Source organism: Hylaeus anthracinus, unplaced genomic scaffold, assembly GCF_026225885.1.
Source record: "Hylaeus anthracinus isolate JK02 unplaced genomic scaffold, UHH_iyHylAnth1.0_haploid 12002, whole genome shotgun sequence".
In the NCBI taxonomy this organism is placed as follows: Eukaryota; Metazoa; Arthropoda; class Insecta; order Hymenoptera; family Colletidae; genus Hylaeus; species Hylaeus anthracinus.
Window position 1 is genome coordinate 787175 of NW_026534349.1, and position 24950 is coordinate 812124.

Here is a 24950-nt window from a genome sequence, read left to right on the forward strand (position 1 = left end):
CTAGTTAGCAGCTGAAAATCAGAAAATCATTTAAACCTTTGGTGTACTACTAATGCACATGCACTGTATCTTGCTGAAATCTCTAAGGATGGATACTCAACAAAGAACATTTGTGTCTAACGTTAACGTCGCGTAACAACAATCTGAAGCTTCGATACTTAAATACAAATAGTTGAATGGTGGCTTCCGGTCTGCGGCATTTCATATCTCAATCAGCTGATCGTGCAGCTGCGCATACACGAGAGGCACGTGTCCACGGGTTTATGCGCGCAAAAAATTGAATTGCTTATATCTTGATAACGAAACCTCGGATTGCAAACTGAAGAAGAATCTTTCTGTTCGTATTAACATAAGGAATTGATCTTGAAAGGTTTCTCATGTTTCGTAACATTTTACATACGATTGAAAAATTTAAACAGACGTAGACCTCGTCTTGTTGCAGACTTGAAATGAAAATTTATCAGTTCAGGTGATCTGCTGTAATTCTAGGCTGCTGATTATATGCATTTGTACGGAATACGAGCATGAAAAGTATATACAATAATATCCCAAACGTGGTAGAGAAACTATTGCCCGTATGCAAAATGAATTATTATATCAACATTCGTATAATGATTTCTGATTTTATCTCGATATATTGCCATACATTCTAAATGCGTACATCTGCAGTTTGTTAGTAACATAACTACTATATTTTTCATTTCGAGGATGTAACCTAGGACTGGTTATATTCTCGAAAAGAGCTCCTCGCAGCTCGAGATCCCGTGGACGAGTGCAAGTGCGAATTGCAACCATCAACGCATTACGGACTTGGTGCATCGCCAGGAAAATTGCACGCTCCTCCTTGATGACGTCGTAACTGCCAACGACCGGTCGACCAATCGCCGCCCCTGCGTGGGAGGGAGGAAGAGGTAGGAAACAGGATGGAGGGAGAGACATTGAAAGGAGAGGATAGATAGGTGGAGCGAGGAAAGACCCGATTGGTCCTACTCCCAGAGGATATCGTAGCCATGGAAACTCTCGGCGATGAGGAGAGTCTACTTCCAAATAAATGATACCAGGGGAGGGATACCTGGAGGGGCTGATAGTTGGCTGAGGAATCGAATGACTAGAGAGACGTTGCGTCAGGAATTTATTCGATTCTTGGCAATGTCGCCATTTCTGCTCCGAAAGAGACACAGATGACGAGAGGCGTTTAGTAAGTCTTTGCTATTCAAACTTTCCTTGATCGTGAAACTGTGATATTTTTATTCGAGTACTTTATATTCGATCGTTATTCAATAATACACGTTAGTGACATATTCTTCGTTGTTTGATTCGCAGAAGTCTCAAGAGGTCTCGAAAAATCTTGTTATTTTTTCAGAGTCTTCAATAATTTAATTAATGTTTAAAACTGATATCTGTATTCCAAGAAGCAATAGCGTTCTATTTCAAATCTAATACTTGGGCTCATTAATGAAGTTTATCTAGCAGGCTGTGCCTTAGACGTGGCTCTATTAACTCACTATGTATTTACAAATCTAACGAAACTTCAGTCTCCACAAACAGTTCAGTTTCTTGGTAATTCGTAGATCGCGGATTTTATGCATTTATGATACGAACTAATATGATAAATACATCCGAAACATAATCAAAAGGTATGTGCATAATAAAAAAAAAAAAGCGTGCCAGTACCGAGTGGATGTTAAATAATAGATATTTTTCATTCTTCGGTAAATTTCAATAAATCTGTCCCCTCCCCTAATAATTTCAAGGAAATTCCCCCCAGATGTCTCGCTCGGACCTTAATTACCTCGAATATATTTCGAAAAGAAAAACTTTTCTTCTGGCCACATTCTGAATTCGGTCATGCGCATTGCTGACAATGAGCATTTAACCGCTCAGTCGAAAGTTCCTGGCGAAGCCGCGCGGTCGCGGTCCTCTCCTCTCCGTTCCTCTGTCCCTTTCCCCTCGACCACTCGCACGATCGGGAAGCAACAAGTGTTAGTGTTAACCAGCTCCTCGCCGTCGCCCCGCCCCCAACCAGCAGCCGTGGTCGGAGGAATCGGTGGAAACTGCCCTGAGGCGATGCAACCACCTCACTCGAGCGCCGATCGCGCCAGCATCCAGAAATCATCCTCGTCGTCGCATATCGGTTTCTCTATCGCGCTCCGGCATTTCCTCGCTTGGAAAACGATACCGTGCCGCTACTTCGACGCATTCGACCAAATCCTCTTCGTATACGCTGAAACAAAGTGCCAAGGAAGTGCCGTCTCGGCGATTTCCCCATTTTCCCAAGCCTCCGAACACCCGATTCCATCGATTTCTCAAGGACAACGCGATTTAGACACCAGTGAGCTACCGACGGTGTAGCCGTTCAGTGAGTTTCGTGCAAAGCAGCGTCTGTGATTCGGTGATCAAGTGCTCGGGGCCTGGTATCTTAAGAAGATACGACGAGATCGTTTCGTGGCCCAGAGAAAGCGGAAGCATCGTAATCTGCCGGCGGCGAGGAGAAAGAAGATCGAGAAAAAGAGTGTTCCAACGATAGTGGTTCCTAGAAATCGAAGAATCGCTTGGAATATATTCGCAACAGCTTCGCGTGGAACGTCGGTGTCGCGGAGAGAGGCCTGCCGATAGCGTAAACGAAGAAAGGGAGCAAAACGTTCGCGGTTGCACAAAGAAGAACAGATTAGGAGTGCCTGCGGAGCGACCGCGAGGAAAAAAGAGGACCGAGATCTCGAGCACAGCCTGACTATGCGATCCCGCGGCGCATTTGTTGCTCCGTGATCGAGTGAAAAATTCATTGAAACCCTGCGACGTCGATAACTCGCGTCAGAGAAAACTACAGAAGGAGCATCGACGTCGTGGAAAGGAGTTGGCGAAACGGAAGTGACGCGTGTACCATGATAAAACGGTAACTTCGATCGAAGAGAGTTCTCTGGATCGAACGATGAACGGTGCACGATAAACATTATAGATTCGGTTCGTACAAGTTCGTCGCGCGTTTTTTCCGTTTGTTTTCTCGTTTTCCCTGTCGCGAACAAGGACAAGATGAAGGACGTAATGGGAGAGACGTCGGGTACCATTTCGTCGAGCAATGCTGGTAATAACAGCAATGGTAACGTGAACAACAATGGAATGGCATCCGCTGTTGCGGCAGCTGTCGGTGCCAATGGCGGCGAAAAGATCAGCGCGGCGGTCACCAAGGTTCTTCAGGGATACGACTGGACCCTGGTACCAGTTGCTACCAAGTGAGTTGCCCGTTCGATATTATACGCTGGCTGCTTTTACGCTTTATTAACCCTTTCGACTCGACCTTTTTCTATTTCGATTCTATTTGTCCCTTTTTTTAAATTAATTCCATCGAACTAGAGTTAGCCATAATTCAAAGGTCGTAGACTGATGAAAAGGGTCAATTTGCTTCGGTATAGATGATATTCATTTTCTTTTCGTGTACGTTTCTATAAATCTCACTTGTAATTTGGCCAAAGGCAAACAAAAACATTCTTTAGGACGTATATTCTCACTACAGTCGAAATAGTCAACTATCAGCTAATTTAGAAAGAATTTACAGTTTAGGACAAACTTTTCTAGGTTACTAGAATCAATTTCTGCATATTGTTATTAAGTATATTATAAGGTTTGTCTGTTTCTAAAAATTGAGTACTGTAGGATAGACAAACAACAACACAGTAGTGAATTCAGTCATAAGTAGACTGCCCGTTTAGAAAGATCGCTAATCGGCGTTGTGATTGGTCGGTGGTTTCTCGTTAATAATTCAAAAAAGTGGATACGTATCGAAATACGTATCGATTAAATAGTTTTCACGGAAGTAAAAATAATTTTGACCGACCTTGCCACCGATGTATACATCGACGATTTTCATCGATACGATCCGCTTATTGACACGCACTTTTCTCGAAGAAGCGCCGTATCCAATATACACAATTCTTGGTTATATAAGAGCAACGGCACGTACCATTTCTATATAAACAAGAATTTCTTTTAAATAAATATAGTACTATATATAAATATAGTAAACTTGCATTTAAAAGAAATAACAAATCTCGAATCTCCTTTTGAAAAACACCGTACATACTCTCCTCTAAAAATGCAAGCTTCTACATGTACTCCAAGTTCGTAAATCCAAACTTCTGTATTCATGGAAACAGGTTGCAGATCCGTCCCTCCCACCTACCCTCTCTTCCGTTAGCCAGTGTCTTCGAAGACGTTTTTAATCACCGCGAGTCGTATTAGCAGACATTAACGCGCGAAGCCCTCGCTAAGCGTTTTAGGCATGTAGGTTCGCGCGACGGAAAAGAATGGGTAAAAAAAAATGCAGAAATGTCGAAGAAACTACGGGGCGGTGGAGAGGAGAGTACGCAGGAGCGTAGCGCAGCTTGAAAAATACGTAACGCTAACTTAATTATGACGCACTCGTTTCCTCGGCTTGGGAAACCGCTGGTGGAAAAATGTCCTCGGTTGCCAATTAACGCAAATTAGCTAATTAATGCCCGATCTCGTCGGCTCGCCTCTCCATCTCTCTCTTTCCTCCCGTCTTTCCGTCAATCGCCGACTCGTGGGAAACGAAGATCGAAAAGGACGAGCGATACGAGGAACGAACGCATCTTTTTTGGTCGCGTATCGAAGAAGGGGACGAATTAATGGCGCGTCTCGTTGCGCCATACCGACGATCGTTACGATTCGATAAAATCGAAACGCGTTCCTAGCCGGGGGAGGAGTGACGCAATCGTTCTGATGGCGCAGCGAAGAATCGACTTCGCGATCCGTCGTTCGACGTACCGTTTACGCGCGAGAAGAACGCGTCTCTTCTGGCGATGCTCGTTGATTTTGCCACTCTTCTGACCTCCCGATATCTCCTCTCGAGGGATATTGGAAGGTTAACATTGCGAACCTAAATGCCACTTTTATACCATTGTACAATCTCAAATTCTTTCTTTATTCAAACAAAATAACCCACGAATTCTCAATTTCAATCCATTGGTGAAATCTACCAGTTTATTGCACGATGCATCTTCTAGCGTCCGAAAAGTACAATTTTTCCACCGCGTGGTAAACATGTTTCGGTAGAAATATAGAAGATATCGCGTATAGGTGAGAGCGGGGCAGGTCACAGAAACTTTCGTAGTTGCAGTTGAAATCTCCGAGTGTATCGCTATGCACGTCGCCTTATCGCTAACCCTCAATTACACGGGGTTATCTCGGGGTAGCTAAAGGGTACGGTGTTTATTCCTGGCGATAGGGGCCGATAAAATCGACTAGTTTTAATTCCCATGAAACCCATGAGAATGCACCCCAAACTATTGCGTATTTCCTGTGTTTGTTCAAGGTAATACCGCGTATTTTTACTTCCCCCCTTCTCGATTTATCGCAGGTCGGCCGCATCACGTCTATCTTTGAACCGCAATGTGAATTTCAAAATAGGGAAGAGTCACTGCAATAGCGAAAATAAAATCGTGAATCGGAATTCTTGGAGGATTTATTATTTCTTACTGGCAAGAAGCATCGGTATGTTTTCGTATTAAAAGAAAAGTAATTTGTCGATGGGAACTCGAGTTTCGTAGTAATCTAACTATGCATTTATTAACGAGTTATACTTTCTATTACCTATGAGATGCAAATTTATTTTCTCTGATTAGTCCAACGAAAAATTGAGAATTCGAGGAACGTTTTGTTCGATTAAAGAAAGACTATTTTTAAAAACGTATCTTTTCACATGGAAGTATTCGTGACGAAACGTGTGACTCGCGAAATCGCGACGAAGCATCGAATAAGCACATGTTTATGTACACTCGCGAAATAAAAATAAGAGAAAAGGAAAAGAAACACCGAGAGGCTGCAGCTGGTGCATCGCTTGACAGAGCCACGCCTACGCGTCTCCATCGGTGTACTCTCGCGTGCAGGTAAACGAGGTGTAAAGACTCGGGGATTTTTTCGCGTATCCAGGTAAACCGCGCGCACAGCGAAGCCGCGACTGGCGTGAAAACCCTTGTTAGTAGGCCCACGATAATTACCAACGGCTCCTCGGGTTTACACACGGATTTAACGCCCCTCTTATTTCAAAGAGGCCGAAATATTATACGAGCCTGTTTTCGAATCCTTGGCTGCTTTTTATCCGCGTTACTCGCTTCTCGCGGTCTTTCCCATCCGCGAAACGCTCTTCGAAACGCGCTTCGAAACGACGTTATTCGCGATCTGAAGTCGAGAAATTCGTCTGGAATTCGCGGTTTCGAGTCCTTTTCATTTGTTTCGTTTGGAAATATTCTTTTATTGAAAATATTCTTTTTATCTTCAAAATACATGCAGAAACATTCCGTAGAATCAAAAATCTACTGCGTCCGTTCTCTAGAAATTAATTTCCAAATAATTCGTTAGAGGAATAGTCCGTTAGAGGCGCGTATCGTTCGGTTCCTGTTTAGCCGCCAGTGGTTGGCCGCTAAGTCCTCGAGCGAGGCTCGATAAAGTCCATAAAGAAAACAGAAACGTAGAAGGGGGTACGGCAATCACGTCAGTCACGTCGATCCCCGACGTCGACTGGACGGGGCAGCAGTTTTATGAAGTCATCTTCTAGGAAAGAAAGGAATACGTCCATTCCTGCTCGTCACCCGTTGGCAGCGGCGGTGTTATTTTAAGGCCGGTTTTAAGCGTGCCGCGCGACTGACCTGGGGGTAGCGCGGATACAGAACTCCACGCGTGGATGCAACTCGTACGTCTGTCCGTCTGTCTGTCTGTCTGTACGCGTACCAGAACACGGTGCCTCTGGTTATTTTCTTCTGCAAGTCATCCGACAGCCGGGGCTGTTTTCGAGAAATCCCTTCTGGGGGTCTTCTCTCTCTCTCTCTCTCTCTTTCGACGCTTCTGGTCTTCGAAGCGATTTCCATCCTGACGAGATCTGTTAACCCTTCGACCTCCGAGCTAAGTCATTCGATTCTTGATGCAGAGTATAAAATATGAACGAATCGATGCTAGGAAATCATATTTGATTGTCTTATAAGTTACTGCTACTTGCGTGAAACATACCTTTAAATGTCATAGAAAAATATAATTTATAACTAATTAAAAATAAATAAATATATATATAGATTTAGTATTCATCGAACCAGTCAAACTGGCTAGGTGATTCAACTATTGGTAACCCACTCCTAGACTTCCTAGGACTTGGGTTCGAAGAAACCAATCGTTTCCAATGAAGATAATGTCCTCGAATTGCAGGGGTTCCGGCGATAAAAGGGCGGCCCACGTGAAGAGGCCCATGAACGCGTTCATGGTGTGGGCCCAGGCTGCCAGGCGAATCTTGGCCGATCAGTACCCTCAGCTTCACAACGCAGAGCTCTCCAAGACCCTAGGGAAACTTTGGCGGTGAGTTTGTCTGCAAATTACATGTAATACTCCCTAGATTAGACTTTCTCTTTCCTAGAACCCTACGAAACGAATTCGCTGCGTAGGAAAAACGATAGACAGAGCGAGGATTTGCGTCTTTCAGGCTTCGTTTCTGGCGCGAAAGCACCGTCCTGATCAAATTAATCGACACCACGTGTCTCGAGTCGCGGGCCTCAGCAGACACGATCAGATAATGACGATTCTCACGGACTTGCTATAGTGAAGAGCCACGTGAATCTTGAGAATCTTTTTCTCTGATCAGTTGAGCTACTTTGGCCAATGATCCGATCCAGAAAACGTCGGCTGGATTTCGAGGGCGATCCACGCGACCACTTGTTGCGCGCCCGTTCTATTTTTACAGGCGAATATCGCGGCCAGCTTTTTTTTTCCAGGAGCAATTACACACTCGCACACATTCTCACCACGTGGCGCCGAGACCGTACTACACGTGGTACGACCGTTCACAGTTGACAGCGTTGCTAGCTCGACACTGTCAAACGTCGTCGACCGTTTTTCCCCCAGTCTTTGAACATTTTTTTGAACAATTTCGACACGTTTGTGCTTTACGCCAGGATGCTTCCGCTATATAAATAACAATCTACAATATATAGTCCAACGAAACTTGTGAATAGATCACGAATTTAAACAACTACGTCGCTGGTACGCATAATTCCTATAATATTCGAAAGCCTTAAGCTCGAAAACCGGAAGCCCAAGGCATCGTCGCGCTCAATATCGAGCGAAGCGGAACGTTCGACAAGATCGATCGATAAGAGGGAAGAAAAAAAGTCGCCATAAGAAAGTCGCATGATCGAGACGTACCGCGAAACGTTGAACCACTCGAGGATATTTCGTTTCCTGGTCGAGGCTAACGAGATGCCTCAGTGGGTCCACCAGCCAGGATCACAGGACGCGCCGACAAGAACCCCCGCGGCGAATCATTTTACAATGCTCGATCGCGATCCCGATCGCAGATCGAACGCTTCGTCGATCTTGCTCTTGGATGTGTTTAACGTCAAAATAGAGCACCGTGGTGTGTTCCCCTTCGAAACGTATTGTTTTCGATGCGTAATGGCCTGTGATTGTCATCACATAGAAATTTTTCCTTTACTTCTTCACCTCAATTAAAACTCTCTTATGGTTTCGTCACGGACTCCAGCGACAGGAGGAAAACATACCTATGAGAATGGTTCCCTAAGTTTCGGGCTTCTAAAAAGTAATTATTTAACGCCTTTCGAAATAGACTCGAGCATAATTAACACTGGCTACCGGAGCTAACAGACCTTCCCGACGGCGCGCAGAGTTCTTCATGGACATTCGGTGAAAACGCGTCCTATAATAGATAGGAGAGATTTCACATGACAATTTCAAATAACGAATACAGATAATAACTGTTAAATTTTAAATAAATGGTTCCTGTACGAATACTTATTACACTGACTGTATAAACTAGCCGCTGGGCTTTCTCGGTACCTTACCACTGCCAGCAGGTGTAGCTATTTTGCTTTCAGCAGTGTAAACGTGATAATAAAATTAAATGCACCTGGTTTCTGGGATTCGACATGTGCACAGGAGAGTTAAGTGTTTAAACTATCTTCAATTACGTGATAGTTTAATAATAGGCATACACATGTAATCAGCGTGAATAGGTTAATTAAATGATTAAAAGTGTCACATCTAAGTGCAACGCAGAGTCTCTTAGAACTTTACGATGATAATATCGTGGTTGAATTTGAACCTCGTATATCTATAAAGCTCCTGTCAAATATTTTAATTAGCCCACCCTGTGATGTAGCTTGGTCATTAGATGCGTACACGTATGTAGGTGGTTGCGTGCGTTGCGTGAACAAAGTATCGAAGGTTCGACAAGCTCGTCGAGAACGCCTGGCACGAGAGGAGAGAAATTTAAATCCCACGAGGACGCGGTCGAGAGGTGCTCGAGCCGCGTATCTCTCGAGTTGAAACGCGCGAGATGTTTTGTCACTGAGAACGAGCGAGCAAGAGAGAGGAGATCCATCTGGTCAATGGACTTTGGCTCCAAGTTTTTTCGACTAGTAGGGCCCCAAGACGATAGCGAACCGTGTCGCAGCCTCTCTTTTTCCTTGCCAGATGCAACGCAGGGTCAGCTAATTTAGTTCTCCGTGCGTCCGTGTCATTTGTTCATAGTTGGTGTCGAGGCTCGCTTATGCTGTCGTCTTTCCCGTCGCATCAGAGTCGATACTGAAAGTGTTAGAAAGTATCGTCGGAGAGAAATCGATTACGCAGGATAGAGGCGGATTGGGTGGATCACTTTCATTTTGAAACTTTTTGTTTACCTACTATTTTCCATAGATTTTTTTTTTTCAATATAGCTTTCTATGTCTTTCTATATACAATTGAATCGTGTACGATAGTATCGAGTTGTTCGAAAAGTTTCTTTCGTGACTTGCACTCAGTTACTTTGTGTGACAGTGCTTATATAAATAGACAATTCAATTTCTTAGATGTTAATGTTGTAACAGTAACGAAGCAAAATGGATCGTACGCAATTCAATAATGTAGCAATGTAACATTCAAGAAAAGACCACTATTCGTATTCCAAGCCTCATGGTACCAACCGACGAAGTCCGAGCCAACTATAAATCAAGAAACGACCAGGTCTCCAGAGTTGAACGTCGAAAAAATCGATTTAATCGGATAAAAGTGTAAAGTCAATCGAAAAGAGATCACGTCGCGAAACGGTGTAAGTTGGAAGCGCAAAGGTTAGACGCACGGGTGTCTCGAGGAAGAAATGGAAACCGCGAGGGAGACGGTGACACGTTGCTTCCGTCAGATAAGATGCATTTACCTGTTCGTCACGGGCGTTATTTGCACGAGGTCTCGAGGAACGGGGCGGCTTGGGAGGGGGCAGGTTCGGAAAAATTCACCTGACGGGGACAAGGCGTTTATTGTGATCCTCGGGGGCGCTTTATCGGAGGCAGGAACCGACACGGCAGCTGCCAGCACGCGCCAAGGATGAACCGAGGATATCTGTTTTCGTTTTGTCGACAAACACCGGCGTCTAATATCCGAACGCGATACCTTTCAAGGCGGAAGAAAAAGGAGAAGATTTATTCCCGACGCCTACACCTGGTTCCGCGTAGATATCGATACCGATAACGATTGCGAGCCCCTCCCTTTTCGCAAATAACAGCAAGAAAAACTCCGGACTTCTAATTGCTCGGTCCTGTCGATTGACTTCATGGGGGAAGCATGAAAATCGTAACTATATTTTTAAAAGATTGTCGAATATATGATTTTTTTTATAGATAAATTGTAAATTGTAAATTGTCACATTCACAACGAATAGCAAATCGGTGGATGATCGTGCCCCTATCTTCAATCATCGTCTATAATATAACGCGAAAAGTAAAATTTTGCAAGAAATTGCTGCGGCCGCGCGGAGAGAGACCAAGGATGTCTTCTCCCGAGTCATCTTTGCTCTAATCCCATTCTTCCAGGACTCAAAGGCTCTCCTCCAGGCCTGAATTTCGTCCAACGGAAACGATAACGTGGCGAATAAAGCGTTCGCCGTGGAATTGTTGCTGGAATCCTGGAGATCTCTCGCGGCCACCACCGGAAGAGCTTATCGGGCCGCGACTTTACGAGCCCAGTGGGAACATAAACACCAGGAATTAAAGACTAACACGGATGGAGTTTGAACGGCGAGGACCGCGTGCTGTCTCGGCCTCGGTGCCACACGGTTTACCCGCGTGTGCGTCAGCTCCGCGCCCTCGAGACTCCACGCAGCCAGAAACACTAACCAGACCTCCCATTTCGACTCCTCGAGTGTATCGCGCGAGTCATAGAATCGCTCTCGTTCCCCAGCCTCTTCTGGTGCCGGATACTCGCAGGCCAAGGGAATCGTATGCGCGTGTGAACCCTAATCGCTTCGTGAATCAGTTTGGGTCGACGATGGATTGCACGCGTTGGGCCGCGCGATTATTTTCTTTTCATTTCTTTCAGAGCTATGGTCGATAAGTCTACCATCTAGCTGTGAATTTTATCTTTGTTGCAGGTTGCTCACTGACAACGACAAGAAACCCTTCATCGAGGAAGCTGATCGCCTTCGCGTGATCCATAAACGCGAACATCCCGATTACAAGTACCAACCCCGTCGACGAAAACAGAATGGACCGTCTGGAAGAGAAGGCTCACCCTCGAGGAACCAAAGCAACGTCACCTTCAACGTGTCCAGGCTGAAGCAGGAGCCTCCTCTGAAAACGGAGCACTCTCTGAAACAGGAAGACATGAGTCCCAGGGGCGCGCAGAGCCTCAACTCGCCTCAGAGCGGAGACAGCTCGTCTCCACCTACTACCCCCAATCAAGGACTCTCCCCACCGACCCCTCCTACCACTCCTCGAGGGCAACATTTCGTCAATCAGGTAATTAGATCTTTTCAATTTCAATTTTTTTTTATTTTGTAGCGATTATGATTCAAAACTGAATATTAATATTCCAGCATTACGTGACCACCAAAATGAAATATTCTACCAAACAATCGTGATATTATTCTGCAAACCGATCCGTTTGTTTGTTGCAGAGCAATCAGCCACAGCAGAACAGTACCATCTACCAGCAGGATCTCGTGTTGACGTCCTTGAACGACTCTCTGCATCAGCAGCAATGCGGAGTCGACTTCCGGTACATCCAAGGTGGCGAGGAGCTTCCAATCGAGGATGGCCAACTGAACGGACTGGGAACGCTGGGAGGTGTTGGTCTGAACATTCCCCTGAATCTACAGGAGTGCGAGGTCGAGAGCAACGAGCTAGATCAATACCTTCGACCACAGGCGCCACTGGTTCACTCATCTACCCCAACGACCACCTCATCCCCGTGGATATTCAACAGGTAATTTTGAAATTTCACGATCGTGGTATTTTTTATGCATGAACCTAATTATTCGGAGGATTACAAAGCTGGGATAATTAATTTGCGACAGGTAGGAAAGGAGAAGAGTTAGGTCATATAAATATAAAAATCTTTATAAGGTGGAGAAATTATTAAATTGCTAGCTTGTTGTTAAATTTATCGAGTAACTACGTTTAATCGTTTTAGATATTGTTGGGCGATAGAAAGTCTTCCGAATTAAAGATATAATATTATTTAAGATGTTTCGTATAACAGGGAAGAATTTATATGCGTTGAATGTGAGCAATTAATTAGTAATTAATTAAAATCAGAAAATTGCTCGTGCGATACATGGTTTATGTAGTTTTCGATCGGCATCAAGAGTAGGACACGATTTTTGGTAGTTGAAATTACGCGACGCCTAAACAATAATCAAGCTTATGGAACGTGCGCGTTAATGTAAACAGCTGATTAGGTCATGCTATTCGTGCCGAATTTTGTGCTAGAGTTTAGAGCAATGCTTTAAACGTACCTTTGAATGTTTATTTTATATATCATTTTTCTTGATATTTGTGCCCCCTAAAAGTTCCTACAAAATAACAGAAACTAATAGTAATCTTGGAGCGAATCTGCTTAAATGAACATACTCTTCAAACACGCTCTTTAGACCGCTTTACCATCGTAAAGGTGCAGCACATCCTGGCGCATGAAGCAGCAGTTGATCGCGAATCTGTTGGAAAAGGACGTTCGATTTTCGTTTCCAGATACGAGGAGGAGGAGAGACCGAACAAACGGCACTGCTCGGAGCAGACGATCCTCGAGTCGTCCTGGGACGACAGGCCCCAGGAGATGGTCAGGTACCATGAACTCCAACCACCCTTGCCCTCGATGCAGTACATATCCTCTTCCCACAACGCGCACTACTCGCACGCAGGTACGCAGATGAGCCACCCCCACGTGTCAACGTCTTACGCGCAATACCAACGTTACGTACCTGGCATCGAAGCTTGGGCCCACTACATGTAGAGTAAACCTAATCTAATATCGCGGAGAGTAATAGCACCATGTCGCTATCAGTCCAGTCACTTGACGAAAATATTCTTATCATCCAGCTGAATTTTTTACACTTTCATTTAATCGTTGCAGACAAGGTGTAAATAAAATAGTGAATCGTTGCGTGGATTACATTTTCTTCGGGTTCCAATAGTTTTTCAGTTTTTTTTTTTTTTTGTGTAGGGTCAATAGTTTATAACGATGAAAAATTGGAACGGGAGTGACTGGACTATATCGTTGAAGAATCGTCTTTGAGCGTCCAATCGGGGACGTCGGAAAATAGCCAAATATGCGAAGCAGTTAACGATTAATTGTAGCGTTAGGTGTTTTATGTTTAAGAACGCGAGACGGGGGGGGGGGGGGTATAGTGTCCGTGATTTTGTCACACGAACAGCGCAGAAACTCGGTGGCTACTTCGTTTCAGGAATGCTTGAAGTCATCTAAAAAGCAAATACTCGAGCAGAAGCGAATCTAGACTTTCGAAACGCGAAGCTTATGATTTTTAGGGATGCTTCTCTTTTATCTGAAACGCTTTTACTATGGGACAAATGTTATCGATCAGTGGAATAATTATTATTCCTCCAATAGTAGAAATAAAAGTTATATGCGAATATAAATTTATTTAGAAACTATATTATTTGAAATTGTTTAGTATGCATTGCTTCTTTAAAAAGAAAAATTCTTCTTTTTCTTTTTAAAGGCTCTAATAATTTGATCAGTGACTTTAGATAATCAATCAATATTTGTTAAATCGTGTAAATCACAGCTTCGAAGCTCCTGGGTGCCATAAACTTCGCTAGTCGAGTCGATGCCATCAAAATTCGAGAGTCTTCGAGTTTCTGATGTCTGACCATAACATCATCAGGCAATACGCGTTATAGGGGATCGAGAAAGCGATACGCGTTCGCGTGCACGGCATAGCAGAGGCACGATCTTACTCCATGACATCATTCCATGACAGCCGGCCATTCCAAAGCGCAGAATTTCAGGCTAAATAAACAGTCCGCTCGATACGGTGCCCCGCGGCGATCCAAATATAATAAGTATATAAGGCACGAACTATAAACTGACCGCTAGCGAATCGTGCAGTTTGTTATGCGCCACGTGTACCAAAGTGTACGGCACACTCTTCAAATAAACTCGCGAAACTCGATCGGTCGCAATATCCACGTGGCGGAGATTTATTTGAAACTAGGAGGAAAAACGGGTGGACCTTGAACCCGTCTTCGAGGATCGAGTTTGCATCGTGTAGAGTCGCTATTGCACTCGAAATGCATCGAAAGCTTCTAATGAAACGCATCTAATGAAACACCAATGATTAATTTATTTATCGGTATATTTATTATTGAGATCCACGAAAACCCCATTTCATTGTTAATTTTGAAATCGAGGAGATGTCCGTCTTAATCGATATTAATAACGTTTTATTATTTACAATATTATTCAAAAATTGTAAGATAATAACTTCGTTATCAAAGTGCACGCAAAGTTATTAAAGAAATGAAACAAACCAAAAAGCTGTTTATCTACCATTCGTTGGATAAAATTTACATCCAGATTAGAGATTGTTCATCCCTGACGATTTTGTAATTTATCCAAAAAGGGAAGATCGTGGCGCCGTATCGAGCTATCGGCAACGAATTCAACGACTATCGAAGCACGCTAGGTCACGTAATTAACGCAGATGCTTAACCTCTATTCGTTACTACGCTGACAGTCGTGCTTTTGTACTTAGCATATTTATTGTACCGCGTATAAAGAGCCCACTAAAGCGTAGATGATCAGTCGTAATATGTGAGCGTTATTACGAGCGTTTAAAGGCTAATTTATACACATAAGTGTCCGACGATGTATTCTAATTTTTAGGAATAAAGAGATCATTTTGAGAAAAACACTTTTCGTTCAATTTGTAACATCTCCTAATGCCACCTGACAATTCCTGAAACATTTCACATTAATTTCCCTTCTTTACCAGAACACCTCTTCGAATATCATATTCTCCTGATACCAAAATGCAAAATCTTGGCCAGAATTTCGATACGTCCCAAAGAAGATGTGCCCCTTGAATTAGGCAACCTGTACCAACAGATATGTCGGGACGGTTGCCTGCTCGTTTGAATTGTTGATTGTTGAAACTTTGAGCGGAGCCGTTGCAACATTGTTAAACCAGAAAATATCAGATATGAGGCGAAATTATAGGGAGATGTACCAGGAAGTAAAGGGAAATATACCAGGAAACGGAGTAATATTAAAGGGAAATGTGTAAGGTAATGGAGAGAAATTAAAGGGAAATATACCAGGAAATGGAGGGAAATTAAAGGGAAATGTGCCAGGAAATGAAGGGGAATTAAAGGGAAAATTTCCACGATACCGTATATTACGTCATTCTTCATGAGTTTGTTAGGAGATGTTAAAATATGTTAGAAGGCGTTAAGAGGTGTTAGTTGATGCGTACCGGATTTCTTTCGTGCCACCTCTTCGCATATCATGATCTCCTGATAATCAGAGCCTGGGGGTCTGACAGCTAGAGCCACCCTCAGGCAGCTTGTCCCATCCCCAGCCTCCTTGAGCTATCTGTGAGACTTTGAGAGCCTGAGTAGTATGTAGGATATCGAATTTGGATTTGGAAGGTGTATCTTTTTACTAAATACGCTTGATTTTTTTTTTTATTGGATTTTATTGAAATAGTTATAGCGTAGTACAATGTAATTAGACAAATAGAATATATTCCCAGTTGACAATGTATGTTTTTTGTACATATATGTGTCATTGGTTAGCCTAAGCACAAGTACTTTGGAGTCGCAAAAGAGATTACAGAGAGATCTGTACGTTTCCGGTCGACCACGATTGCATAATAAAACTGCCGAGTGTAGAGGGAGAGACGCTTCAAATATTTGAGCAGTTCGCTTTGAACGGTACCAGCAAGCAAAATAGGAGGACCGCGAATGGACTATTCTAGGTTTCCAAGAGCAAACATGCTTATCGAAATCCGACCGACGAGGGACGTGGGAATATGTCGCGACTTTTATGCCACTTACCCGCATCTCGAGATTAAAAAGGCATAGAAAAGGAAGGGCCTCCGTCTCTTTCTCCGTCGCGCGCCAGCACGTGTTGGACTGTTATTCTTAATCGTGTACACATTTTTCAGCGTTCGAGCGTTCAGCTCGCGCCGTGAAATGCACCGAGCTGGCCTCCGATAAACAATTTAGATAGTCGCTTGGAACGAGATCGATCGCAGCGTTTTCTTTACCGAGTCCGCTCTATAAACAGGCCGAATTTTCGCAAACTTTTCGAGTAGCGCGCTGACGTTGAGCGTTTCGCGAATGTTTACAACTGACCTCCGAAGGATTTTATTTATAAAACGGCATTCAAAGCCTCGCCATACTTATACACATCGATCCTTCGACATACATGGTCTCGTTCCACGCGATATTAATTTACGCGGTCGCAAAGATAATTCTAATCTTGATGGATGTAGTTTCTCGTCAGGTATTCGTATGCTTTAGTTATTTAGATAAATTCCTAATTTAAGAAATACCATGTCAGTGTTACGGAGCCACTTTACAACTTTTACTCGTGATTCGAGGATCACGAAGTCGTCCAATAAAAATTCCTCGTGTTTACTCCGACTCGATTTCGTCCACTTCCTCGTAAGAAAAAGTGCTCGACGAATTACGCGAGCGTTCCGTATAAAAATAACCGATGCCGTCATCTCGATGAACCATATTTTCATCGTCGAACGGCAGTGAATTTTTTTTTAATCGTGCACGAAGGAAATAAAAAGGGAAAAGTTGACGAGAGTCAGCCTTTCCGTCGCGAACGTATCGTTCCGCAGCTGTCTAGTCATTTTTTCCACATCCTCCGCGTCAGTCAAGATTTCGATAAAGGCTGCTCGTGGAATGATTTCTTAAAAGAGAGTAGAAATCATATTCCTTCGCTCCCCTAGATTGAATAGTAGGGAGAAATGCGAGAGAGAGAGAGAGAGAGAAAGAGAGAATAGAGCGCGCAAAGAAACGATAGGTTACGACGAAGAATAAACAAAATTGTAGTTTCAGTAATTCTTAAAATAGTAATATGGCGGTCGTGGAGTATCCTCTTCTCCCTGAGCATCGCGAGGGTCAATCTTAAGAGCTTGTCGATGATTAGGCGACGGGCGCACGGGGAAAGGAAATTAATTATATCGCGAAGCTCGCGATAATTTATAACTGAATATGCCTCTTTGTCCCGTGAATTCGTATCCGGGACGCGGCCGCGACGAGGATTTCGAAATTTTCGTCGTCGGTTCGCGGAAGGATCTTGAAAATCGGCCACGATAAAAGGTGCGTCTGAAAACCGCCGCCAGATAAGGCGAACAACACTCGCGTCCTCCTCAATGGAATCTTTTGTGGAGGCGGACGACGATTGTTTCTCTCGAGTCAAGAGGGATGACCTTCGAGGAATTTGTAATTTCGGAGGTCAGGAGGTCACTGCGACAGGAAGGAACCCTGACAGTTCGGAGCCTGAGTATACTTCTTTAAGGAAACTGGTGTATCCGAAATGTTCCTATTGGTAGGAGGGCTATACCAAAAATTAGCCATTTCAAAATGTACGTAACTTTATTTTTTCTTCTTCGAGGTCCCTTTTTCAGTGTCACCTCTCGAAACCTTACGAAAATGGTGTTACAATACACTAATTAAATTACTTGGGAAAATTGAAATTGAAATTCTGGTTAAAGCGGGCAGAGGTCCTCTTTTATTTCCTTCGTTTAGGGGTCTAGAAACGTTCGGAAATCGGAGTACGTTGACGTGTTGTTGTCCTCCTAGATTTCTGTGTACGATGTCAATATTTGGCCGTGGGGGGAGCAGATAGGATCGATAAATTTCGACAGTTCGGGCATTCAGTATGTAGGTGCCTCGCGCCACGGGGCACAAAGAGTTGTAAACCCCCTTACAGCTGTCCTGATTGTAATATTATCGGTCGGCTATGCGTTACATTTTCTTTGCTATCCATTCATTGGAATCTCGACGCGAGCCACGTGAGGCATCGGGATACATTCACCCTAATCTCGAAACGAGAAAGCATCCGCTTCCTTTCGTTTCGTTGTCCGAGAATAAACTCGCGATTCCCTAATTCGATCTCACGTTTGTATTTTAATAAGAAGCTCCAAAAAGAAGCGTATATAATTAATATTATTTAACGATAAACGTTCCCAATCAGTCGCATTTAAATCGACTCATCGTTGATCTCATCCTCCTAAATGCACGACAGATAACGCGAAGCCATCCGACTACTTATCACCGTTACGTAATCGCGTCCCTAATTAGCGTAGCAATTAGCACATTTAAAAGTTTCTCTAACTGGTTCGTCGAAACGCTCGCGATTATATATATATATATTGTTACGTTATTGTACAGTTCCCCGTTATTAATTCGATTTAATGGCTGGCATAGCACACCTAACCCTTCGTGTTAACCAAAAAAAAGGAAAAACAGGAAAAAAGTGGAGAACGCTCGAGCCCTCCTGTTTACCATCGAGTTCGTCGTTCGATCGTGAGGTCGAGGGAAATGGACGTAGGCACGTTACGCGCGTGAAATCTAATCAAATAGTACACACCGCGGAGATGGGCACGTGTGAATTTCACCGAGGATGCATACCCATAGACGACGAGGACCCGAGACCCGAGACCCCAGCAACCTCAATGCCTCGACGGTGAATAGCAAGTCAAACACGAGTAGCGGTTTATCGTCCCGTTACCATGGTAATTACGCGACAGATATCGATAAACTATCGGAACGGGATAGGCAGATCGACACCAAGAAACTTTTAATCGATTTTGACATGGCTCCCCTCGTACCTTCGGTTTCTTCTCGTTCCTCGACGCTATTTTTAGGCGCGCGGTGATACGGAGTTTCGCAGTTATTAACCCTTACGAGGGTTAATCATTTATTTTTGTTGGCTTGAAAAGTTTTTGCAGTTAAAGCGACGGACGTGAGCTTTTGAAATTTGGCACGTTTGTTAGCACACGTGTATACAAGATTCTGTTAAATTTACCGCTCAACTTGTTTCGAAGTTAGTCGGAGTAGAAATGGAAAAATGCAGCGAGAACGTCCAGAGGAGAAAATTCCATCGTCAACGCTAATTAAAACGCCGCGACGAAGGCTCGCGCCGCGACGCTCTTATCTCGCGCGAGAAAGGCTTATTGCGTTCGAGCGATACAAACGCTGTGGGCAGGAAGGAAATGATCGAGGCCTTGGTGGAAAGGCGAAGGATAAGAAGGAGACGGTTCTTTGGCAACGAAGAAAAGAAAGGCATGGTCGTCTTTCAGACGGCGTCTCTTCGCGTATCTGCGATCGCCGTTGGACGAAACGAGACGACGACGTCGGCGCAAATTCAAGACGAAAAACGTACAAACAGAGGGATTCTTTCCGAGAAGTAGCTACCGGCGGCCTCGTATCGCGGATCACTCGCTGCCAAATGCCAATTATCTTTACCCGACGCTATGGCAATTAAGAGCCGCAGGGGCAGAGGGACGGGGACGAGGGAAAAGTATCGACGGAGTCGTTGAAACCGTTTCAGTTTCGCCGAAAGGGGAAATTGGTCTGACACTTGGAACGATTCCGTCCGATCTTTATACCGTGACGAGTCGATGATCTCGCTACTTGAACAGGGGATTGAACGTCGTACAAATTTGGACATTCAGGCATTAAATAAGCTTACAATAATAAGAATTCTTTCTTGATTGCACAATGGTAATTCTGTTTACACGAAAACGACCAAACGCATTAATCGGTGCACATATTAATTAAATGCATGCACTCCATAACGCATCAATTACGAAAGCACGAAAGAAGAAGGTTGCGGGAGTAGAATTCCACGTGCTAGGACTCCTTTTCACGTCGACAAGGATCCGTTACGGTGACGAAGGATCGACACTTGACACAAAGGGGGAAAACGACGAGGAGAGTCAGGAGAGACACGTTCGAGAGAAATGGATGCCAGGGGCCTTCTGGGACTTGTCAAGCCGCACTCCACGCGACGCGTTCGTCTCGACTGGCGCGGTTGACGAACAGGAAATAACCCTTTGTTATCGAACGATTAAAATACCATTCGGTCCAGCGCGTTGGTACGACGGGAAAGAGGAAATAAATCGATTCGCGAAATGTCATTTCTCCACGAGATGGAGAACAACGGAAGCGCTCTAATAATCTTCCCATGTAGATTTAGAAGTTTTAAATTACTTGTAGCAATTGAAAACACAAGCTGGTTTTAATTGATCTGTTTAAGATTCCGCGGCTACGAACGCGCCAAGTTGCGTAATCGTCTGAGCTCTAAGCAGCTCTAAAGTAAAGTTCATATTATAACATTTCCAAAGTAGAATAAGTTCATGTTTAAATTCGATTCTCGTATGTACCGTAAGTCTGACATAAATATCCACTATCAATGACAACGATCGATGTCTCAGCGAAAGAAAGTCACCGATACTTTTTATTCAGGTTCTAGAACAGCCTTTCCCCTTACTTCCACGAAATGCAATTGCCTGGAACCTACGAAATACTTCTACTTAAATTTCATAAATTTTTAAGTACAAACAGAACCATCAAACGAGTAAATATTTTTTCGAAACGATCGAAGCCACTCTTAGCCTAAACGTCAGAGAGACTCCGTGGAACGAGCGAGCGCGGGGCAACGATATCCAGTTGCAAATTACAATAATAGCCGAGGACATTGTAATCGGAACCGCAATTAGTCTCAGTCGGTCTCAGATCGGAGTACGGGGGCGGAGTTTATTGTGTTCCAGTGTTATCGTGGCGATTTTTCATTGCAACTTCCGATAGAGAACGCTTTGGTCGCCCCGCGCCCCCTGGGCCCTTTCCTTCGCGGTTACGCGATCGTAAACAACCATGATCACGGTAACTCTCGCGAAACGGAGCAAGGTTCTTTAGTGGTGGACTCGAGTAGACCTTTCCCCATCTGCTGGCCAAATTCATGATTCATTCATCTTTTCTCCTAATATTCCATTGTCTATGTCTGCCATTCGATAATGCCGAATCAAAGTCTCGAAGCATCCTCGAGAATTTCTCACGAGAGGGTTGCGTTGTTTGTAAAGGGGTTGATGATTCGATAGCGCGTGGCTGAGGAGTCCGCGCGTCCCGAGCGAGAGAAAGAATGATTTCTTTGGTGGCAGCGGCTGCACGTGCACAACGTGTTCGAGGCACACGCTCCTCCGAGCCTCCTCTCGGTCTCGTTCTTTCGTTGGCGCGCGGATGTGCGCTCCATCGCACACGCGATTCGCTCAACTTGTCGGAGAGCCGCGAGGTCCGGCCGCGTTTCTCTTCTTTCCCTGTCCAACCATCGTTTCGATGTAGCTCTGTCCCTCGTCCAGCGAACCGCGAGCAGCGTGGCCGAGCTTTTATCAGGGCCCGAATCGCCGCTGGCCACATGTGTTCCGAGCAAAAAGTCCCCGCCTCGAGGCTTCGCTCTCGCCTCTCCTCTCTTCGGCGTCTGATCGTTCCTCCTCGCCCCGTGGACGGTCTTCGTCGTTGCTCGATCGTGGCGAGCGCGGGTGGCCGCTCCACAAGGAGATTTACGAGGACTACGCTCCTCGCGGGTACTCGCGATCGCTGAACGCGGAAGAGGCCATGCATTTTGTTCTATGGCGATTCTGAATCATATGGCTTTTCAGAGAGCTTCGGAGATTTATATGGGGATTTAGTGGATATTCAGTCTGTATTTTTAAATGGAAATTGTATCTGACCCTTTCGACTCTGTGTGTCTATTTCAGAAGTTTGTCTAAATTAAATGATAGGTTTGACGTTACCGAATCGATTTTTCAGCATTCCGCGATCGAGTGGAAGAGAAACTGAGAGATAGCGACTAGAAACGACGGTCCGTCAAAGACATCTCGATATTATAAATTACCGGGACTATCAATTGGTCGTAGATTGACAGCGATGGAAAGAGGGAAAGCGTCGAGAATCCGATTTCAGGAAAGGATCCGATCTCACGCGGAGAATAGCTGTGCGCGAGGTAAACGGCCGAGAGGGTTACAAGTGGTCCAGGAGAATTTACGAGTTTCCCAGAAAATCGCGGCCCAGACGTTTTTACGAGGTCGCTTAACGTTCCAGCTCGTAAAGGTTTCACTTTCGATGCGGAGCGTTTTCGGAGCCGATAACGGGGGAAACTCGATTCGATGCTCGTCGAGTGGCTAGCCAGTTTTCGAAATACGCTTCTTTGGCGCCTCTGAACTATTTATTTTTCGGTATAGAATCGACCGCTTTACGATCATGCTTGTGCCCCGAGTCGTTTTATGCTTTTTTTTCTAGAAAGAGAGACCTTGGTTAGGTCTCTAAGTAAATACGCGTGGAAATTAAAAGATGTGGAGGAGTAGCGATGGATAATCAAAGATTAATTGTTGCTATCCTAGTTTTCAATGATTTTTAGAAAAAATATACTTAGGTTGTTGTATTACCAGAGACGATGTATTGATTAGCCATTGACTTGAATTATTTCTCAAAAATACTAACGAATCAAAGCCCTCGTTTCGTGTTATGATTTGTATGCATTATGAGGAAAGGAATAAAAAAACACATACGCATCTTTTATTCATTACAAAACAGCTCGTACTCGATTCTCCCATCGTGTAATTAGGTCACCGCAATATTGCTCAAATTTCAATTCCAGATTCGTAACCTGGCTACCGCATTTCTCTTCGTCTCCGGTGATGCCTCGTAAAAATCCCTTGGCAAATTGGGACTCGACCCGACACACGTTTCCTTCTCGAATTTCAAACCAATAGGCCAGACGGTTTTCAAGCTTACTTTGCCTACCGTATCTTTTTCAAGTAAAAAATTACTCGAACTTTCGCTCACCTAAAAATCTACTAACCCTTTTTAAGCGATCAAATAGAAAGACGTATGTACTATGTGTATTTATATTTCCATCTGTCCTGCGAGATAGTAAGAAAAGATGTTGCAAACAAGATACGCTGAAACTGTAAATGATGAATTTTGGAAGTCGAACATCGGATTCGAAATCTGAGGCCCAAAGATTCATATAAACAAATTCTCATGCAAATCTAATACCATTGTAGCAAGTTGACCATATTGGGTTCGCCATTCTGCATTTTAGAATTTTAGTATCGAACTCGTAAGCTGAGGACCCAGTTTATTCCTTCTCTCGTGCCTTTATTTTGACAGGACCGTAAGAAAATTTATTATGGAGGGTCCAATGGTGATGGTGGCAACGAGCTGCGGTGGTGTTTTGAGCTATTAGACGAAACAAGTCGTTTGTCTTTTTACGAGCGACTGCGGTGACCCGAAGCGTGCCCGTGCACCCTGAACCAGTATACATATACAAAAAAAGACCATATTTGGAACTCGTTAGTTCTTATGGCGCGGTTCTGCTGGTCTAAAAATTATTTAAATACAAACACACGTTGATTATTTGAAAGTGTACTGCGTCTTCGACGAACATTGTTGCTCTTTAACGCTAAACTACCAAACTTGACTTGATGACAATGAATTTATGACTTAAATTGTCGTTTTTGTGCTTACAGAAGGGGAACATTTTTTTAACAGTAACGTACGACTCGTGACATAATGATATTCTTGTAACGAGAATAGTAACAATGGCCCGTATTAGGAAAAATTTTATCGGTCGACTGCACAGCTCGATCCACAGTTCTCCGACGTCCCTTCAACTTCCCTAATTCTTCTCTCAGCTGTCGAAAGCACCATCTCCAGCTCAGAAGAGCAGCTACAGGTGTTGGTCAGAACTCTCGCGAATCTGAAAACGAAAAGGACCAATTAAAAGAAAGTTCCTGGAATTCTCGAGGTATCTCCTCGAGATCGCGTATACCCAGAAACGAACTCTTTGGGAGAAAAGGTTTGGAAAAAGGATCGTGGTTCCTCGACTTCTCGAGGACACTCGTCCGCGTTTCTCCGAGCTGTCAGGAGCGTGACGCAAGAAGAGGGCCCCGAAAGTGGCGCGCATCCTCGACGCGGTCACGGATACCATCTAGAGTTTCTCTCTTGTTCGGCTGCGTTCTCTCAAAGTTTCATGGCTGCGACTCCGTGGCAGACCGTTTGGTTTTTCTTACGTTCGGTTCGTTTGACACTTGATAGCGTGGATACTGGATAACTCGCTGGCATAGCGACGTACAGCTTCTTCGCGCGAGATCGCTTGCTCCAACACTCGCGAGCGCGTCGTCCTCAACCACAGCATCTTCTTCTACGTCTTCTTCGTCTTCCTCTGCTTCTTAGTTCCCTCTGGCCACGAGCAGTCGTTTCTTGCCGGCAGGCTGCTCCCCGCCGTTAGATACGATCTTTCCCGTTTGATAAATCACTACCGGAAATTCCGACAAAAAACCGCATCGCTCGTTCGCGCTCCAGATACTTAATCGGCGCGCACCCCGCTCCGGAATCCGTCTCTGTACGCTCTTGGGGGGAGAGTGGTAGCCACTTTGAATTTTGCAGTTCTATCAGACTCGCGATACGAAGGTCCAACAATATTTAGGTACCAAGTATAGATGTAAGAAATAGGGAACTGATTTAAAAAGATATCGTAGTATTGATAGTAGGTAGCCAATAATTCACATGTCTCTTTGATGTCCCCTCAAAAGTTGCGCTCTCTCTCTCTCTCTCTCTCTCTCTCTCTCTCTCTCTCTCTCA

General features: G+C 44.3%; 1 protein-coding gene across 2 annotated transcripts; it reads left to right on the plus strand.

Moving 5' to 3' along the window:
- The first annotated feature begins 1771 nt into the window (after positions 1-1771).
- On the plus strand, positions 1772-15175 carry LOC128891550 (transcription factor Sox-10-like). 2 transcript variants are annotated; one of them, XM_054151112.1, is made up of 5 exons: positions 1772-3230; positions 7213-7359; positions 11417-11783; positions 11942-12249; positions 13014-15175. In XM_054151112.1, the coding sequence occupies exons 1-5, from the start codon at positions 3031-3033 to the stop codon at positions 13273-13275; spliced, it is 1284 nt and encodes a 427-aa protein (XP_054007087.1). In that variant the 5' UTR covers positions 1772-3030; the 3' UTR covers positions 13276-15175. The 2 variants fall into 2 exon arrangements, with proteins under 2 accessions (XP_054007087.1, XP_054007088.1); XM_054151113.1 differs by having other exon boundaries at positions 7231-7359.
- Positions 15176-24950: the final 9775 nt, after the last annotated feature.